Below are 20961 nucleotides of genomic sequence, written 5' to 3' on the forward strand. Positions count from 1 at the left end.
TAGGAGGTCAGCTGAGTTTATAGCTGGGAAGGTACTTTGGACAAAAGAATTTAGGGTACTGTCTCAACAGGCAGAAAGGTGGCTAGGATCACCAAGCCAGTTAGATCAGGTTTCTGCCTTAAGGTTCAAACATGACTTGGATGAAAGGCAGCAAGGCTGAGTTCCTAGAATCACAGAATCTTAGAGCCGACAGGCATCTTAGAAACCATTCCAGTCCACCCCACTCATTTTACCTGAGTACACGGAGTCACGGAGAGATGACTTTCCCCAAGGTCCCAGTTCCCTTTTCACTGTGCTTCAAGGTTCTACTTAAAAAACCAAGTTCAGGGCTTCTCTGGTGGCGCAGTGGTTGAGAGTCTGCCTGCCAATGCAGGGGACACGGGTTCGAGCCCTGGTCTGGGAAGATCCCACATGCCGCGGAGCAACTAGGCCCGTGAGCCACAACTGCTGAGCCTGTGCGTCTGGAGCCTGTGCTCCGCAACAAGAGAGGCCGCGACGGTGAGAGGCCCGTGCACCGCGATGAAGAGTGGCCCCGCTCGCCGCAGCTAGAGAGGGCCCTTGCACGGAAGAGAAGACTGAACACAGCCAAGAATAAAAATAAATAAATAAACAAACAAATTTAAAAAAAATCACATTCTAAAGTATTTAAAAAAAAAAGAAACCAAGTTCATGTGCTCTTGTTACGGTTTGGAGACAAGAAGCCAATAGCCTGTTGTCCCAGCAAGGAAATGATCAGGACATTTGTCTGGAGCTTATGAGTTTCCAAAATCTGACCCACCATTTCAGCTCAGTCATTGTTTGCCTTTTACCTATGGGGACAACACTCCCCCAGTGTCTGTGCGTAGTGCCTACTATGTTTGCCACCCTGCTAGGTGCTGAGGGGGGTTTAGAAAAGATGAGGACCCATCCCTGCTGTCAAAGATCTGAGTGTGGGAGACAGAACTAACAATGAGAGAACAATGGAAGGCAGTATGTGATTCAGAATAAAATGAGTAGTGCAGGCAATAACTGCTGCTGAAGTTCAGAGGAGGGAGAGAGCTCTGGGAGCTGGAGGTGGGGGGTAGGGAGAGTGCAGTTTCACGTGGGCTTTGAAGGCTGGGTAGGATTGTTTATGCAGGTGTAGGGGAGGGCGCTGAATGTGAGTGTGTCTGCACCCATGCAGGCCTGCCAGCGCAGATGCAGAACTGGATGAGGATAACTAACGGATAGCATTTATCGAGCACTTTTTATGCACCAGATACTACATAATGTGCTGCATAATTCAACTCATTTGAAATGTGCATAATCCTAGGAATTAGATAATAGATCACTGATAACCCTTCGGTTGAGAGATGGAAACTGAGGCACAGAGAGGTAAATTGCCCAAGGTGACATAGCAAGTAAATGGTATAATTAGAATTAGAATCCTGGTTGTCAAAACACTTGGCTATTCTACACTTGGCAAGAGAGGAATTTGTGCCTCAGGTGAGGAAGCTGGCCTGGCTACAGTCACTAAAGACAGTCATCTTGCAAACACAGGACCCTCTAGGCCAAATTCCCAAGGAAGTTCTGCATGGATTAATGAAGCCTTTTGCTGAGTGCTATAACCTCATTCTTACTTCCTTGAAGATAGGAACTTGAGGTCTCAGGCTGCAGTCATTGCCAGGAGCTCCACAGCTTTATCCTTAATGTTATGGTGCAGAGGATTTAACAAAACACCTACGGAGAGTGAATGAGTGAGCCGCTGAATCAATCCTTGTTTGTTGTTCTTTATTAATTAGCACTTGAAGAGCATCAGGCCTATGGTTGATGCTGTACAAAGCTTGGAATTAGACAAGGTTACCTGGCTCTGAGGTTACGTGGGGAAAACCAGACTTGGAAAGGATGGGAGGACAATGGCCTGATGATACAGTAGACTGTATTTTATGTTTTGAGTCTGGCTTGCAGCCAACACCAGAAAGTGTTTCCCAGGCGAGGTGCCTAACTGTGTTTTTCTGGATATTCTCTTTTTGAGTTTTCAATAAATATTAAACCAACACGAGGTAGATTCTTAAAAGGTCTTTTTCCCGTTTCCTTGCCCAAAGGAAAGCAAACCACAGTCTATGGGTAGGAAGCAGCAGGGAAGAGGGGGTCCTGTTTCAATCAGCAGCCCTTATCCAGTTCTGGGGCCCCTGCACACCCACACTGTCCTGGCAGGCCTTTCAGTGGCAGGACTCTCGGCCAAGCGGCCAAGCGCAGGTTGGGAAACAGCTGCTCCCTCACAGAGAGGGAGGAGGGAAAGAGGTCAGGGGAAGCTTCTTCTCCTCCAGCTAGAGTACGATTGAGCTCGAAGGCCTGGCAGGAGAAAGGGGAGACACAGGGCCTGGAGAGGGAGTGACAGCGGTGGGCTGTGTGGCCGGAGGTTAGAAGGAGAAACGCTGGAGCGGAGCAGGAGGGGGAAGGGCCGGGCAAAGTAGGAAAAGAAGCCTCATCCTAGTATTGGAGAGTAGGGCTGTGGCTAGAAAGGTGGGAGACGACGCCTTCCTGGCCCCGCTCGAGTCTGCTATTTCAGGGCGGACTGGAGGAGAGGCGAACAGTAGAAGGTCACACCCAGCAGACCCCCCCAAAACCAAGCTTGACCAGCTGCTCATCACTAGACAGGCTAGTCCATTCCCCCAGGAACTTAGCGAGGGCCGGCTAAGCGCCTACTAGGTGCCCGGTGTACAAAGAAATGCCCTGGAGAACCGGGTCGCAGGAGGTGGAGTGGGTGCAAACGGCTTCGCGAAGGAGGCGAATTCCGCAGACGGTGGTGCAAGAAGGTGGTCGTGCACGCGTGCAGGCTCGGCGAGTGAGAACGCGAGGCAGGCCGGGGAGGAGAGGAAGGAGGCGGGGATTGAGCCCGGGGGAGGGGGGGGAGGGAGACGCGCAAAGAGGGAGGGTGGGAGGTGTGAAGGGTGGGAGCGGCAGGGGGAACGCGGGAGGCCGGAGAGGGGAGGAGGCGAGGCGGGGCGGCCGCAGCCCGAGGGTGGTGGGGGCGCCGAGGGGCCGAGCCGGACGGGAGGGGGAGGAGAGAGGGAGGGGAAGAAGGAGGAAGCAAGCGCGGCGGCTGCAGGGGGAGGAAGACGGGGAGGAGGAGCCGTGCGCGGCGGCCGCCGGGGGAGCCGAGTGCCGGGGCGCGGGGAGCGCGGGGATCCAAGCGGGCGCCCAGCCGGGGCCGCAGGCCGACTGCCGGTGAGTGGAGCCCCGAAGGGCGCGGCTATCAGTTCCTGGGGCCGGGAGGGAGGCGCGGGAAGATGCGGCGCCGGGATGGAGGGAGGGGGCCGGCCGGAGCCCAGCCCCCGGCTGGCCCGGCCTCCCGCCCGCCTTCCCTCCCTCTCTCCCTCCCTCCCTCCCGGCTTCCTCCCGCCGCTCCCGCGCGAGGCGGGCAGGTCCCGGGCGGGCCGCGGGCTGGGGGAGGTGCTGCCCGGGGGGCGGGCGTCTGAGCCGGGGGGTGGAGCTGGGGGCTCGAGCTGGGGGCTCGGGGGTGTACCCGGGGGCGGGAGGCTGGACAGGGACGGCTCTAAATTGGCTCGGAGGGGCCAGTCGGCGGCGAAGTTGCTCGCTGGGGGCAGAGACGGCCACGCGGTTGCAGGAGTAAGCGATCCCCCTGTGGCGAGTGCGTGAGACGAGGAGTCCGGCGTCCCCGCCAGCCCCGTCGCCCTCCCCGCCTGCCCGGCCCCGCCAGCTCCCCTCCTGGCCTCCGCGTGTCCCCTCGCCGTCGCCCCCGGTTCGCTCCCGCCGCGCTGCCGGGTCCCCTCGGCCCTCTCCCTGACCCTCCCGGCCTCCGACTTCCCGTGACCCCTGCTTGCTTCGCCACTGCCCCTGTTCTCCTTTTCTTCCCTCGCTAGTTACCCCTCCCCGCCTCGTAAATTCCCGATGCAATTGCCTCTTTGAGACCTTTTTTTTTTTCCTCTCCTTCCTTTTAGATTGGCCAACGGCTCGTTTCCACCCTGCCTCGTTGGTGGCCACTGGAGAAGCGCGGGGGGCTCCCCAGACAGCCGTGGGGACAAGTTAGAGCCAGCACTTTGCCCCGGGCCTCGCGTGTAGCTTCCCGTCCCCTGCTCTAGGTGCCCTGGTGTCCGGAGGGGGGTGCGGGTGCGGGGGTGTGCCCTCCGTACATGTCCCACCACCCGGGCCACCCTCTGGGCTTGTGTTCCATCTCGCTCTTGCTTCCTGCACGGTGGTCGAGGGGAACCACTTTGCATCATGTCCCGGTATAGCTACCAAAGTCTCCTGGACTGGCTCTATGGGGGCGTGGACCCCAGCTTTGCAGGCAATGGGGGCCCCGACTGTGCTGCCTTCCTCTCTTGGCAGCAGCGGCTGCTGGAAAGTGTGGTGGTCCTGACCCTGGCCCTGTTGGAGATCCTGGTGGCCCTGCGGTACATCCTGAGGCAGACGAAGGAGGACGGTAGGGGTGGCCGTGGCTGCCAGCCAGAGCAGGTGACCCAGCGGCCAGAGGAAGGCAAAGAGAGCCTGAGCAAGAATCTGCTCTTAGTAGCCCTGTGCCTGACCTTCGGGGTGGAGGTGGGCTTTAAGTTCGCCACCAAGACCGTCATCTACCTGCTCAACCCCTGTCACCTGGTCACCATGATGCATGTGAGTCTGTTGACTTCCCCCCACCCCACCCCGGGCAGCCTCAGCCATCAGAGTCATTTGTGTGCTCAGGACACTTGGCAGGGTAGAGCACCACCTCATCCCTGCGGGAAGTGGGACCCTCACAACTGATTTTCCAACGAGGCGCTTTGTGTGCGGATTTCAGATTTGGCTCTCTTCTACCTCTGCACAATGCGTGACGGGCACTAGGAAAGACGAGCACTCAGGCCGCGGCCCCTCCCCTCCCAGGCCTGCCCTGGTCTTTCACAAGCAGGAAGTCCAGCCCCAGCCAGGTGCCCTTTCTGAATCACCAGTGGGGGACCATGGCCCAGTCCCCCCATTACTGCTGCCACAGTTAATTTCCCAGAGGCCTGGTGACCTTCTTTCCTGGAGGTGGTCACATAAGGTTACTGGTCTCCACTGTCGTACTTTGGGGAAATCCTTTTACGGGTTTCTCTTAATGACTCTTTCATTTGGGAGTTTACGCTCTTAGGGTGAGGTCTGCCTTTGAGTTCTGAGGTGTTTGTTGGAGCAACACCAAGCTCCTACTAACTGCACTCTGAAGCCGACCCCAGGCAGACTCATGAACTTTCCTCTGTCCATGGTGAGAGGGTATTTATTTCCTGCAAACCTCTCCATCTTACCGCTCTTATTCTCTCTCCTGAGGTCACGGTCCAGGGGTGCCCAGACAGCTGATTTCTTTACCTCCCATTAGTGGCGCTAAGAAAAACAAATGAGATTGAAAAGGAAAGTTGCCAGATACATAAAAATAATCTGGGTGAGGACCAAGAGCGAGACTGTCTTTCTGTGCTCAGCCTGTGTAGAGAGATGTTCTAAAACTATGAAATCATGGAGGAGGAGGAAGAGGAGAAAGGGAAAAAAAATCCTTTTTAGATTTCAGGCTGTGGAAAACCTGGTGTGTTTTATCCAGGGACAGTTTTGAAACCTGTCATTAGCACCTTTATTGCTTTTATATTTGTAGAAGGTTATTCTCAGGAGCCTTGTGATAACCCTGTGTGGGGCAGGAGGTCGAGATGCTTATCTCCATTTTAAAGGCCCGGTGGAGCCCAGGGATGGGAGGTCACTCGCCTGCAGCCAAAAGATGAATTAGCTTTCCGGGTTGGAAAGGTAATCCACCCTCTTTGGGGTTGAGGAATGGCAGGGCAGTCTCTGGGGAGAGGCCGATGCTGATCGGCATGGCGCCGCCTACTTGTGGCTGGCATGCTTGCTAGCTCTGTGTTCTAGGTACTCCTTTGATGGCAGGTTCCTGGCCTCAGTTTCCCAGCCTGTAAAATGTGAATGGCCACAAACCCCTTCCAGTCTTGCAGATGTGGCAAGGAGGTGAAGACAGCTTTGGAATAAAGCAGCTCTTATTGATGGGATGGCTATAAGCGTCCAGCAGGGTTGGAGTGGGTAGCGTTTTCCAAAGAGGGCGTCTTGGGAAGTGATGCCATTCACAGGAAACCCAGGGCTCTCCCAGCTAGACCTTCTGTGTAAATTTGAGCCTGTCCTCTTTCTTTCTTTTTTTTGATGAATGGGCTTTTTGTTAATGAAAGGAAACAACGCATCTCAGCCGCTGCTATGTGAGGCTCTTGGGACAGGAGAGCTTTTTTTTGGATGGCAGGTGGTGAGGGTCAGAGGGTGCCTTTTCTACAAAGGGGTCTTTAGGCCTCTGACAACCACATACGTAGAAGGTCAACAAAGAACTAAATTCAGCCTGACTGGGGCTGCTGCTGGTGTGATTACATCAAACCTGGCAGCACCATGTTTTTTTTTCAATAAAGTTATTTATTTATTTATTTAGGGCGGTGTTGGGTCTTCGTTGCTGCGCGTGGGCTTTCCTCTAGTTGTGGCGAGCGGGGGCTACTCTTCGTTGTGGTGCGCGGGCTTCTCACTGCGGTGGCTTCTCTTGTTGTGGAGCGTGGGCTTCAGTAGTTGTGGCACGCGGGCTCAGTAGTTGTGGCTCGTGGGCTCTAGAGTGCAGGCTCAGTAGTTGTGGTGCACGGGCTTAGTTGCTCCACGGCATGTGGGATCTTCCCGGACCAGGTCTCGAACCCGTGTCCCCTGCATTGGCAGGCGAATTCTTAATCACTGTGCCACCAGGGAAGTCCAGCACCACGGTTTTTAGTGCAGAGGGTTTTAGAGGCTTTTAGAAGGCGCTGGAGACTTCGTTCTGGCATTAATTAGTTGTGTGACTTTGGGGAAAGTACTTTTCCTGGGTCTCAGTTCTCCCAGCTGCAAAACGAGGCAGAGTTGCATTCCTAGCTCTTGACAGCCTATGTTCTGTGATTCTTTTCTCCATAAGCAGAGGCCGGGGACGCCACAGAGAGCTATTCTAGAAATGCTTTTGGCCTCCTTTCCGATTTCAGGTGGCCTTGTTCATCTTCTCATCTTCGTTCATCTTTTGCTCCCTGTGTCTTCCCAGTAAAGTACACCTGACCAGGCCACCCTTAGGGACACACGTAGATGATGTTGGCTCTCGGGGCTGACAGCTGCAGAGAGATAGATGTTTGGGGAACTATGGACTGATTCCTGTTACTTGTGCTTTTGCTGTTGTCCTGTGATTAGCTTAAACTCCGAAGCTAGAGGGTGGGGACAAAGAACAGAGTCAGACTAAGGAATTCTTGAGCCAGAGCAGGATTGTCCTGCTTTGTCCTTTACTCCTAAGTCACTGCTTTGTGTCATTTAAATAGTAACTTCCGGCCTAGTGGGGGACTTAGCCTGTGATGAATCCAACATTCCATACCTTACCTGTGGCTCTTCCTGGGAAGCAGGGACGTATGGATTTTTAAAAGTTGATGTGAGTCCTTAAAAGAAATTTAACAACAGATGGTTGGAAACAATTTTCTGACTCGGTTACAGCAATGACTAATGATAGTAAGTATGGTTAGTAATACTTTACATTTATCTAGCTCTTAACTGTTTATAAGACACTTTCACATGCATTCTCTTCTTTAGGGTTACGCTAGATGAGCTTGAGCCTGGAGAGAGGTTGTTAAAATGTTTCCTGTGACTGTGTGTATTCCACGGGGGAGATGTTGAGTACAAAGAAATGCTTTGGCAAGTGAATTAGCTGAGTTAGGCCATACTATGGCAGTGAATTCTGTGGAGTTCAGAGGTCCCAATAAGGAAAGGGAGACATTAGCTGAAATGAAAGCGGGAGCTTAGCAGAGACATTTCTGATGTGTGTCTCTCAACAGGCCGACTCAATTATGGCTTTATAGAAAGGCCTTGTTCCTCAGAGCCAGTGTAAGTTTGTAACAAGGACAGTATTGCTTTAGGCCAGGAAATGGAAGAGTTGGAGGGAAAGTGGTTAGTCTCCTTATCTCCCATTTTTCAGTCTGTAAAATATTTATTTCCAAGGCCTCGTTACACAGACCCTCATCATAGCCATGCTGCCTTTGGGTGACCGCCAGCTTGAGAAGCATAAGGAAGGGCAGTTCTTGTATCTGAGTTCTGTTCTTGATTAATATTCCTGCTGTCTGGTTTCTTTTTGGCCTCATCTGATATCTCAAGGGCCCTGGAACTGGGGTCTGGCGGAGGTTTGTATGATTACAGCAGCACCTTCTCACATCTGAACTCAAGCCGGTGATGCTTGAGTGTTCTCGGGATCAGCAAGCGCCAGGATTAACGCACTGTTATTAAACCCCTTGCTGAATATCAGTGGTGTTTACCCATTACACCAGTAAGTATTTCTTCAAGTGTGGCTAGTCCCCTTGTGCATATTATTTTGGCAGGTATGGGTTACAGGGAATGAATTTACTGACTGATTATGCTGTTTACCAAAAAAATCACCCAGCAAGTTAGTAGCAGAGGTGGCTTTAGAACCGAGCTGCCACAGTGGGAATTGGGGCTTTAGCAGGAAGAGATTCTCATAGCTATTTAAGTCCGAAAATCTACAAGTTCTTAGCAGAAGAGTTAAAATGCCGGACAATTTGACTGATTGTGTCCATAAAGACTGGTGGCCTTTTATCTCCTTTGCATCCAGTTATATTGTCTCTGTCTTAGGAACTTAACGAAAAGATCAAATTTTGGATGTCTTGTCTAATTGTCCACTTCCGGTTGGTTCTGTATGTGTCTGTGTCAATATCTCCTGATTGGGCACTGAACTGAGTGGGGCACACAGCATATGGTGTTTAACCCTCCGTGTCTCTGTGCATAAGGCAGGCTGGATCTCAGCTGGACATTTGCCAAATAATAATTGATGCTATTGACCCCGGAGCGCCAAGCCTCTGGTTTTTAGCCTGTAATACCTAGTGAGCCCCATCCTTTTTTTAGAGTTGCCATTGCTATTTTATTTTTCTGTCTTTACGATATATTAGAAGGCTGACTTCCACCAAATATGGCTAACCTGCTTTTGGCTCACTGTTTATTTTCCTACTTCTTCCCTCTTTGCTGAAAGCGTAGAATGGCACATATTCAAAATGGCCCTGAGCTTTTTGTGACACCTTTTGGAACTCACGGGATATACATGGGTGTATTCCATTTGCTCTGTGATGGATTTGTTTTAGAGAAAACATGATAGATTTGAGAGCTAGGCTTTTTGTCCCCCGCCTCCTTGACTTCAGACCAACCACACCTCCTCATCCCCATCTGTTGTCTGGAGCGCTGATAACTGCTCCTGCTTGCAATTGACGTCGGTGGGGAATGGGTACAATGAGGGATCCAGCCATCTGCTGACGGGTTATCAGATGGACCGTGTCCTGTGTCATCAGTCCAGGGGGACACAAGGGGATAATGTTTATATGGGCCTCAGCGGTGAGGCATGACATTCCTTTTTAGTTTGTTTTATTTTTCCCCCAAGGAAATTGCAGAGAATTTTTCCATCTTTCATAATTACAGTCTTTGGTGGGGGGTGCTGTCCATTATAAAGGGAAGTGGTGTGGATTGGTGGATTAAACAACCCACAGACAGCCCTGGGATTTAAAATTACGATGCTAGTTTTGCTCGTGGCTTGCTAGGGAACTTGAGCAAATTGTTTAACCTTTTCCTATCTCCATCTTCTTCGTGAAATGGGCCACATGGAAACAAAGCATTTTAATCCTCTGAATAACTCTGTGGTCACTTAAACAGAGATTCCAGGTACAGCTGGTCAGAGCTGGACGATGACCAATAGATTTTTACCTCCGGCTCAGAAACTGACAAACCTCAACACCTTTTCACCTTTCTTGATAGCTATTAGAATCCATTCCTCTAATCATTTCTGTTGCTTTTCTCTGGATCCTTGCCCGTGCCTGCATACCCTTCTCATGCACAACCTATAAAACTGGGTGCTGTGACCAGAGGTCCAGCCTACACCCAGCGGAGAGGAAAGCTTTCCTTCTCAGCCTTTTCTCACCATGCACTTGTTATTACAACCCAGCGTGGAGCTTGCTATTAAGTAACAGTATGTGGCTGGCTCCTACTCGGGGTGATCCACAGGATCCCTGGATTTTTGTCCCTTTGCCATAGATGTGTCTCCTTCATCGCTGTCTTCGTGGGGTCTGTCGTGAGTTCCTCCCCTCTGCAGATCCTCCTGAAGAGTCTCCTCTATGAAACTTTCCAGTTGACCTTGACTCCACACTTATTCCACTCATTCCAGTAACAGCTTTTGTCCTCCTTTCCTGACCCTCTGAATATTCCTCAGACTATTTGGCTCTTTAACATATGCCTTTGTATACACGTAGGTAATTCAGTGAGTGTTCGACTGGGTTGCTTGTTTTTGCATGTTTGTTCATTCTCCACCATTAGCGTAAACACTTTTCTTTAAGGAAAGGAGTAGTGTCTTTTTTTTTTTCTTCCCTCTGTAACTCCCTGCAGAGCTTAATACAATACATGCACATTAATTTTTTAATGTGTGCCTGGATAATGCTGGCTGACTGACTGACTGTTTTCTTCCCCTTTTTCATTTTCCCTCTGGTGGTTCTGTCTGTGTTCCCTTGAGGTCTCCTGGGCACTGTTCCTATGTCTCCTGTACCCATTAAGAGAATCTCCTGTCTGTTTTTTGAAATAGCCAGAGGAGAGAGGTGGTTTTGCCTCCAGCTCACACATCTTTTGGTTCCATCACAAAGAGCTGGTTATTAGGAACTGCAGCCATTCTCTGCCCCAAGTATCTGCTCCCTTTCATTGCTGTGAGGAAATTACGCTGTTGGATCTTCGTCTGAAATCCCTTGGTTCGACATCTGGAAGTGTCTACTTTCTTCTTTTCCTTCTTTAATATCAGACACATTAAAAAAAACGTTATTAGTCTGGTGACTCACTTTCCATCTCTTTCTCTCCCCTTTTGTATTTCTCAGTAGGTAGCTCACTGTCATCATACGTCACTGAAACACCCTCTGCAAGAAGAGCCAGGCTTCTCAACTTCTGGTCTTTCATATCTTTTTTTTACTTTATTTTTTTTTCAGCTTTGTGAGGTATAATTGACAAAGAAAATTGTAAGATATTTCAAGTGCACAACATGATGATTTGATGTACGTATACATTGTGAAAGGATTCCCCACCCCCCATGGAGATCCATGGTCTTTCATATCTTTTGTTAAGTTGAGAGCATCTTCTGCCAGTCACTGGATGAGTGGACCTGAGGAGACTATGGGTGTGGAGTGCAGTGCTTCTCGAACTTTCTTCGTGAAAAATTCCCTTGGAAGCTTGTTCTAATGCAGATGCCTGGCTCTCTACTCAGGGAGTCTGAGTAGGTCTAGGCCCTATAGGGTGAGGATGGGAATCTGCATTTATTACAAGCTCCCGAGTGATTCTGATGCTGGTGAGCATTGGACCCCACTTGGAGAGACATTATGTAGCGGCTAAAGTATGAGATGGGATGTCGGTTCAAATGCTCCTCCTGACTGGTGTGAATCTGGTGGCCTTTGGGCGGGCGTTTAGTCTTCTGGTAGTACCTCAGTATTTGTGTGGGTGTTAAATAATGTGGCTGAAATGAGAGGTTGAGAGCTCCGAGTTACTGTGAGGTGGATTTTAAGGTAGCTTTAGAGTTCCAGTGGCTTGTTGGGTCCCTAGGGGTTACGTCGGTGGAGGATTTCGGCCAGGCCTCCTTTGACACCTTCCAGCCCTTCTACACTCCCTTCCCATCCTTCCAGTGTCTGAGATTTTTGGGAACTAACGAGAGGAAATACTGACACAGAGTTATTGCATGCTAATTTTCTATGTGCAGGGCTTTTGTTTTAAATGCTCATGGGAATGTATTCATTCATGTATCCATTCAGCAAACATTTATCCAGTGCCTGTTGTGTGTCAAACATTGTGCCAGGCACTGGAGATTCAAAGATAAATAAGAAACATTCTTTGCCTTCATGTTGCTCACAGTTGAGATGACACAGGCAAGAAAGAAGATCAACTAATTTACAACATGACATGTACGGTAACAGATTTGAACAAAGCATAGAGGACAGAGGGTCTTTTTTTTTTCCTAGTGCAATTAAGGAAAGCTTCCTAGAAGAGGTGACATTTGACTCACAAAGGAGGCATGTTAGCTCCTTGAGAGCAGGGGCCCTTGTTTTCTATTCTAGCGCCTCGGACAGGGCCTGCCACATAGTAGGTGCTCAGTAAACATGTGTGAATGAATGAGTAGGAAGGAAGGGGTGTTGCAGGAAGGAAGGGGATTCCAGGCATAGGAAACAATACATATAAAGGCCCAGAGTTGCTTCCTGTTTCACAGGAAAGCTTCTCAACTCTTACCTGGAGTCATTCAGTTGTTATTATCAGGGGAAGATATTTTTTCATATTTCTCCCTTGGCAAACCAAGGAATGCTCTGTCATTTCTGGCCCGTTGATAAGACAGCTGCAGTTGCCTACGAATCCTTGATAGGGGGCTTGTGAGATAGAGAATTGTGTTCTCTGTGCTGTCCCAAGGAGGGCTCACACGGTCAAGGACAGACACACAGAACACTGATGAGAGTGAGCTGACATTAAATACAGGAAGTGAGATAGCAGGCATCCCACCTGTGACCAGAAGATGATTTTTAGCGGCTCATGGGGTGCTCGCTGTCCCCACGGATTCCACAGCAGAACTGATGAAATGTGATGCTATCCTACCTTTCTCTTTTCTGTTCTCTTCCCTGTTTCCAAGTCTTTCCCCCCGACTCACTCCATCCAGGTTTGCCTCTTTCCAGAGTGCTCAAAGCTCCGAATCAACCCCTTGTATTGATACATTTCAAAATACCCGTTTCATCAGAGGAGGTCATATTGCCCAGGAAATCAGGAAGAAATCAGTTCCATTTAGGAGGTTCACACTGAAGTGCGAATGGCTCATAGACTCAACTGGGCTGGGGGAGGGCAGGAATTTTTAAAAGGGCCTCGTTACCCTTACTCTAAATGGTGGGGTGTGTCCCAGTGTTTTTGAGCAGGTGGCCTTTCCCGTGTTCCTTACCCAGTTTTTGGCCTCCCTCCTGCTCCACACCCCACCATCCCCCCGAGAACTGGGGTTATCAGTGTCTTGCTACCCTACTTGCTGGACCCCCAGGGTAAGTCTCCCTCCAGGGTGCTTGGATGCAGCAGATTTAAATCTGAAGGCCTGGGGAGGATTCCTCCTCTTCTGGGTATGGTCCTCTCTGTTTACTGAGCTCTTTCCCTGGGAAAGAGCTGCCAGCTAAATAGGGCATATGGCTTGCATGTCCGTCAGCGTATGGTGTGTCAAGGGACGCAGACCTGTTGCGAGCCCGAGATCCTGAAGGGGAGGGTTGGGGGGATCTCTCCGTTGGCTGTGCTTCCTTAACAGTAGCTGTTGGAGCAAATGCCAGAGGAGGAAGGGTAGGATGAGTCCGGTCCTGGGCCTGTGGCTCTGCGGGAATAGACGGGAGGTTAGAGAGGACTGGCCTGTTGGGCGGGAACAGTTCGAGCCGTGTCCTGTGGGCAGGTGTTTAGGTGGGTAGAAGAGCGAGAAGCGGGATTATCTGGAGGAGAAAGGAGGCATGAGCCCATTCTAATTCCATCCGGGTGCCTCCAGTCTCCCTGTCTCCATCGCACATCAGTGGTGGTGTAAACTCAGGGTGTATTTTGCCTGTGAATAGAATCGCCTTTGCCAGTCGACCAGCTGTGTTTGCAGAAAGACTCTGTGCTCAGCCTGTTGCTAGCAAAGAGACATTTCATTCAGGTGCTGATTAAATAAGGCACAGAGCCAGGTTGCACATTAAGGCCCTTAACTACGGCTCTGGGAGCCCCTGGGTAAACACTTATTAGATGTTCTGGGCAGAGTATTAGCAGAGGCTGCTGGACATGAGGTGCTTTCTTCAGAAATCAAGTTAGGGGAAATTGGCTAGGAGAGAAAGGGTCTAGAAAGGGTCTTGCTTCTCTTTTCCTAGACTTGTCAGGTCCAAGCTGCTGGCATGTACATGGAAGGGCTAGACAGGTTTCCTCATTGGCATTTACTTGTGAAGCTCTCACTGGGACCCAGTAGGTTTGGACTGGGACACAGCAAGGATCCTGGCTAAGTTAAGTAGGGCACTAGAAATGCCTCATTTTCCTAATGCAAACTCAGCTTAGTGGATTGAGCTTTTGGACCATATTTCCTGGGTATGTATTTGAGCTCCATCATCATGTGACCTTAAGCATGTTACTTAACTGTTATCAACTTCAGTTTCACTCATCTGTAAAATGGGAGTAATAATAGGACCTACCTAATAGGGCTGTTGCGAGGATTAAATGAAATAATTTAAATCAAGCATTTAGCAGAAGTTCTGGCTCATTGTCAGCACTCAATAAATGTGAGCAGTTTTTCATAGTACAGTTGGCCATCTGTAACCATGGGTTCTACTTCTGCAGATTCAACCAACTACAGATTGAAAATATTTAGGAAAAAAAAATTCCAGAAAGTTTGAAAACTCAAAACTTGAATTTGCTGTGCACTGGTGACTATTTACGTTTCTTTTACATTGTATTTCCAACTATTTACATAGCATTTACATTGTATTAGGTATTATAAGTCATCTAGAGATGATTTAAAGTGTGTAGGAGCATGTGCGAGGTTACATGCAAATACTACACCATTTTATACAAGGGACTTGAGCATCCACAGATTTCGGTATCCGTGGTGGGTCCTGGAACCAATCCCCTGCGGATAGCAAGGGACTATTGTAGTAGTAGCAGTACAATATATTTCAAGGCACACTGGGTAAAAGCCGACTCTAGGGTGGTAAAGGCCTGGGTTCAAATCCTACCACTAACTGTGTAGCCCTGGGCAAGTTACTTAACCTCTCCAACCCCTAGTTTCCACATTTGTAAAATGGAATAATAATTATACCTACCCTGCAGAGCTGTTGTAAGAATTAAATGAGAAAAAATGAGACAATACTAATAAAGCACTTAAGATAGTAGACAGTCAATAAATTTTTTGCTGTGATGTGATGTGTGATGATGATCACGAGCTTCGTTATCCTTATTATGGCTGCTGCTGCTGTGAGCTTGGATGCCTGATGCTGGCATAAGATGATAGAGATTAGATACAGGAAGGCAGCTTTAAGAATCTCACCCCCCCCCCAAAAAAAAATCTCACCCAAGAGAAGCTTCCCTGGCATCTTTGTTTCATGTGGTAGGCACCCACATAATCTCTGCAGGGCAGGGTGGCTCGACTGTTGGAGGCCTAAGGACAGTTTTGTGGGGAATTTGGAAGTTACTGTAAATCACCCAGCCCTTTCTGAAGCATTTGGAGGATGGCTGTCATTGGTAGGAAGCTTGGCTTTCCAGGGACCTCTGGGCTTAATTACTGCTGCTCTTCATCAATGGGCTGGCTCTCTGGTGCCAGCTATCTTGAGATTGGTAGCCTAGGAAACCAACGAGTACATGACAGAAGTAGGAAAGGAGTGGTTTGGGGGTGGGCAGAGACAGGTGCGTGGATTTACTTTTTCCTTTTTCATTAATTTCTTTTGACCGAGGGGAGTGCAACTTGCTCAAGTGCCGCCTGTTCCCAGGGTTAAGAAATTATTGGAGGACAAAGGACTGCTCCCAGAGCTCCTAGGAGAAAGGCAGGTTAAAAGTAGACCAGTGCTTTGCCTGACATGTCAGCAAATGGACCAAAAAAAAAAAAAAAAAAAAAAAGACAATTCAGTATCTCCCGGATATGGGAAACCTGTCTCAGTTTTGAAGGCCAGCTACTCTTTCAGAACTGGGACCTCAGCCACGAGTCACTAAAGGGAGGCCCCCTTTAATTAAGTGTAGCCTTCCAGGGCCAAGGCCTGGGTCATGTGATTTCACAGCCTTGGGGTTGGAGTGCCCTACCCCACCCAGCAAGGCCATTGGAAGACCCCCAGGCATGTTCCCAAGCATTGTGTGTAAATAGGCAGTTCCTTAGGTTAAGGTCATGTTTTAATAATGTAATAATCCTGGTTCCCTGGTTGGAGCTGGCTTGGAGGGCCTTCCTAAAACAAAGAGCAACCCTGAGAAATTAGGGGAGACTGTACCAAAGGGTCTCCTTCGTATCACCACTTGTTCCTTGTCGCTTTGCATTTGTCAAGAGTTTCCTTTTTTACGTCCCAGGCACTTGAGCGTGTGCGCCTGTTGTGTGCGCCTGTTGCCGCGCTTTATTCCCTGCGCCCTGCAGGAATGTTGCTCAGGGTCACGTGCATAAGTGCCTTATTATCTTCAGCACTTTTACACTTGGCCCCTTGGGCTGCCCCTGCTGCCGGCTGCTGCTTCACGTGGGCCTTTCTCCCCATTTCCCGGGCCCCCAGTCGCAGGAGGACTCTCAGGGCCCCCTGAGGAAAGGGCGCCCGGTTTTACCTTTGGATTTCCATTCCCCTCGCGGCCCCGCACTGGACTTTGCAGTTCAGCTGTCCTCAGCATAGCCCTGCAAGCTAGCACCAAGCCAAGGTCATGTTTTCCTGTTTGCTGGTGGGGTTTCTGGCCAGTGAGCAAAGAGAAACAGATTGACCCCCCCAGGCCTGTGGCTGTCCTCCCCCCCGGGCGGGGCTGTCGGCGGGGAGGGGTGCCGTCTTGGCCCTGGGAAGTCAGGGGTGACCTTTAGGCCGAGGCTGCTTTCGCTTCCTGGGGAAGAATGCAAAGCCCGCCGGGTCACAGGGTCTCCTGCCTGGCTGAGCTGTGTTTGCTCAGATGGACACACGTGGAAACCAGGCTGGGATCATCTTCCCAAGTTTCTTACTCCCCGCTTTGGGTCTGAACTGAAAAACAATTTGCAAAGTACATTGTGGTCCGCACCTGTTGTTGTTTTTTTAATCCCCCTTTCCACGGCCAGTTTGCAGCAAACTGAGGATTAAGCCGGGCTCCTCCCACTTACATTTTCTCTTTAGTTTCCCTTGGGGTTGGGTTCTCACTTTCCAGTCAGAACTGTCCATCGACATTAAGGACAGTTGGTGCCGCTGCTTATTTAGGGTCCTCCCTCACCCAGACCTTTTAAACACCATAAACCTGCAATAGGGTCAGATGGACAAAAAGGAGTTAAATTTAAGAGAAAGAGCTCGTTATAATTTTTGGTTATCTCTGTACACTTTGAAAGTTAGGAGTAGTAGTGATAATAATACTTGTAACATTTTGAGCATGTATTATATGCTCCAGGCACCGTGCTTAAGTCTATTGCCTATATATTACCTAATTTGCAGCCTTCCACCAAAAGGTCATTTTTGTTTTATCTAATTCTTCTTTCTCTCGGTTCTAGCTGATTCCTCCTTTGGTCGACTTATAGATACTGGAGAAAATATTCGAGCAATACTTTCCTGGGTTGAAATGGCAGAGTGATGCCAGGTCAGAGCTGAAAAAAAATCTCAGAGATCATCTCCTCCCTCATTTTTCCAGATGAGCAAACTGAGACCCAGAGAGGTGAAGTGACTTGCCCAAAGTCACACAGCTCAACAGAAGCAGAGGTAGATCTCCTGACTCCCGGTTCACTGTCTCTCTCTAGTACCATACGTGGCCTCCTTCCACCCCTAACCATTCCAGCATAAAGGGAGATGGACTTTTGTTCTTGCCCACTAGTAGAGAAACAGAAATCACGTGTTTTTTGAGCATGATTGTCTTACAGCCTTGAAAGCGAGGATCTCACGGCTGCGGGCCACCTCTCTGCCTGACTGCTATAGCAACTGCTTTTTCAATGTGTTTTTCTGCCCTTGCTCCCTCTCTTCCACAGAGGAGCCAGGAGGCTCCACGGCAGGGGAGCAAAATCAGAAACTTTGGCAGAAGTGAGTGACAAAGGTCAAAGAGGAAAAAGGTCAAAGTAATCTGCCAACCCCGTGGGAGAGGTCAGTTCATCTCGGTAAACAATGTAGAGTAATAGAAAGAGCACAGGATTAAGTATTAGACACACCTGGGCCTTGGATGTAGGTTTCTGGTTGACAGAACCTAGTAGTTTTGGCTAGTCAGGTAGCCTCTCTGTGCCTGATCTTCTTATATGATACAAAGTGTGGTAGTTAAGAGTTCAGCCTCTGGAGTCAGACTGGCCAGGTTCAAATCTTGGCTCTGCTGCTTTCTAGCTGTGTCGCTTTGGGTAAGTTACTTGACATCTCTGGGCCTGTTTTCCTTCTCTGTAAAATGGGGATAATAGTATCTACTTTGTGGTTTTCTTGTAAGAATTCAATACGTGGCTACATGTGAAGTATTTAGATCAGTGTCTGGTGCATAGCAAGTGTAGAGTAAATATGATAAATAAGAGTTATGGCTGTTGTATCTGTAAGATAGGGATGATCTTTGCCCTTCATACCTCACAGTCAAGTAAAATAAGATATGTTGAACGTGTCTTGTAACTAGAAAGCACTATGTAAATAGGAAAAATCATCTTTTGAGGGCATGAACATTCAAAGGATTATTAGCCCATTGTTTTTAGGATCAGATATTGGTGGATATTTCTTTGATGATCTGGCAAAACGAAGAATAGTAGGTTAATGTGTAGGGTTATATAAATGCTGGGGCCATAAAGCAATGTATGTCCTGCTTTTTCCCTCCTAGTGTACTTAAGAGTGCTTAAAAGCCAAGTAAAGTGGTTGGAGGATTTGGAGTGAAAAGCAAGGATTATGATACTTTTCCCTCATGGCCCCTATCTTAGTTAATGGCACTGCGGTCCATCAGTGACCCAGGTTAAATCCCTTGAAACCTTGACACATTTCGATTCCTCTCTTCCATCATCATAGTCTCTGAGTCATTTTGATTCCGTCTTCCATTATTTCTCCCATCTGTCTCTTCCTTTTCTTCTTTGATTTCTCTGCCCTAATTCGTCTGGTTGTTTATCATCATCATCATCATCACCACCATCTGGCTTATTAACAGCAGCTTCCTGACTGATCTTCCCTTCTCTAGGGGTCTTTCTGCTCTGTCCGTCCCTTACACTGCTGCCAGAAATGATACAAGGAAAATTCATGTTGGGTCCTGCCATTCCCTTGCTCAAAAGCCTTCAATAGCTCCCTATTGCCTTCGGCAAGGATAGCAGATATAGCTAGATAAATACACCTTACGGTGCCCCAGGCCAACCGTGCTAATCAAAACATGAGCATGCTTTCCCAACATGTGTCTCCATGTAAGTTCAGAATTGCCTTTAGCATAGTATTTTAGGCAGCAACTATCACTCAGTCAGAGAGTGGCAGATAAACCCTTTAGGGAAAGCCCAACTCCTGATGATAGGATTCAGGATCTTCTGTGATCTTCGTTTCAACCTTTTCCCCAGCTTTGTCCTCTAGTATTGTTTTTTTAATAAATTTATTTAGTTATTTATATTTTATTTTTGGCTGCATTGGGTCTTCATTGCTGCGCACAGGCTTTCTCTCATTGCGGCGAGCGGGGGCTACTCTTCGTTGTGGTGCACGGGCTACTCAGTGAGGTGGCTTCTCTTGTTGCGGAGCACGGGCTCTAGGCATGAGGGCTTCAGTAGTTGTGGCATGCAGGCTCAGTGGTTGTGGCTCGCGGGCTCTAGAGCACAGGCTCAGTAGTTGTGGCGCACAGGCTTAGTTGCTCCGCAGCATGTGGGATCTTCCCGGATCAGGGCTCGAACCCGTGTCCCCTGCATTGGCAGGCGGATTCTTAACCGCTGCGCCACCAGGGAAGTCCCTGTCCTCTATCTAGTATTGATACATTCTTTCATATGTGCTCTGATCCAGCCACATGTACCATGAACTTCCATGCTTCTTTGACTCTGAGTTTATACTTTGTTCATGTTATACTCTCAGCCAGAAATACTTTCTTTTCTCTTCCTGTTGAGATGCCAGTCATCATTCAAGGCTCAGCCTAAACATTCCCTCTTGTGAAGCTTTCTTCAAGCCTTCATGCCAGATTTAGCCATTCTTGTCTATTTTAGCATTTTATTCTGCCTTATATTACATAATTGTTTATGTCTCTCCCCCACTCCTTAGTGTGTGTGTTCCCTGAATGCAAGATCTGTGTTTTATTGATTTTTTTTTTCTATCCTGCACAGCATCTAGTACATACTAGACTCCTAATTTTTAAAGAAAATTTAATCGAGTCTAGTCCATTCCCTTTGTTTTTCGGATGAGGAAACGGAGGCTTAGAGGAAAAGGTCAGGTGTTCATTCGGGGATTTGTTGAGTCTCAGATGTTTGAGACGCCGAGGCTGGAGTGAACAGCAGGCAATTGAGATGTGGTTGGGCTGGCAACGTGACTTAGAGAAGATGGAGGGGCAGAAGATGCAAACATCATGCAAGCCAGGGGAGAGAAAGAAGAAAAGGATTCTGTGAAATGCCTACTTTTGTGGGCAGAAGAAAAGACTCAGTGAAGCAAAAGTGGAAAGACACCCAAGAGAGGAAGGAGTTTCATGAAGCAGGTCCTCTATTGTCATGTGAGGCAAAGAGGTTGAGACCAAGGAGGACTTGAGAAAAGGCACTTGGAATTGGTGAGTACAGGCCGGTCCTGTGGGCAGCCGTCCACCCATTTGTAAATAGTTACCTTAGAAATGTTTGTGTGTGAAGAGTTGTGTACACGGACGTTATGGCATCAGAGAAGATTGGGAAACAGCTCGCCAGTGGCAGAATGGTAAATCCAGCCAGTGGAGTATTGTGCAGCTTTTAAAAGGGAGGCTGATCTCTGTATTCCCTTTGAAAGATATTCACAGTATATTGTTAAAATTTAAAAAAAGAGACAAACTGCAGAACAGTATGTATGATAGGAACCCATTTCCTAAGAAAACAAACCACAGGCCCTTGTATATGTGCGTGTTTCTGAGCACGTTGTAAAAGCCTAGAAGAATGTGTAGCCAGTAGTGTTTACTCCTGAGTGATTAGGGAGAGGGGGGGACACCCTCACTTTATACTTAACACTTTTCTGTATTGCTTGAATTTGGTGTGAGTACAAATTTCTTGAGTAATTAAGAAGAAATATTTTTGTAAAGAAAGAAAGGAGATGGTTGGCAGCCTGGGAGAGCAGTTTCAGTAGAAGAGAGTCAGCGGATGAAGGAAGCCGACTCAAGAGAGAAGATCTGGCAACTGAGAAAGCATCA

General features: G+C 48.7%; 1 protein-coding gene across 13 annotated transcripts in view; it reads left to right on the forward strand.

Moving 5' to 3' along the window:
• Nucleotides 1-2359: 2359 nt before the first annotated feature.
• TMEM164 (transmembrane protein 164) overlaps nt 2360-20961 on the forward strand; it is a 160311-nt gene continuing 141709 nt past the window's right edge. For 2 of the 13 annotated variants that reach the window (XM_059910114.1, XM_059910120.1), the window contains exons 1-2: nt 3514-3613; nt 3924-4593. In XM_059910114.1, the coding sequence (XP_059766097.1) occupies nt 4204-4593 (390 nt within the window). In that variant the 5' untranslated portion in view covers nt 3514-3613; nt 3924-4203. Of the gene's footprint in view, nt 2381-3093; nt 3190-3507; nt 3614-3923; nt 4594-20002; nt 20359-20961 lie in introns of those variants that run through there. The other 11 variants (XM_059910118.1, XM_059910121.1, XM_059910124.1 and 8 more) reach the window with 10 other exon arrangements.

Source organism: Balaenoptera ricei, chromosome X, assembly GCF_028023285.1.
Source record: "Balaenoptera ricei isolate mBalRic1 chromosome X, mBalRic1.hap2, whole genome shotgun sequence".
NCBI classification, from domain to species: Eukaryota; Metazoa; Chordata; class Mammalia; order Artiodactyla; family Balaenopteridae; genus Balaenoptera; species Balaenoptera ricei.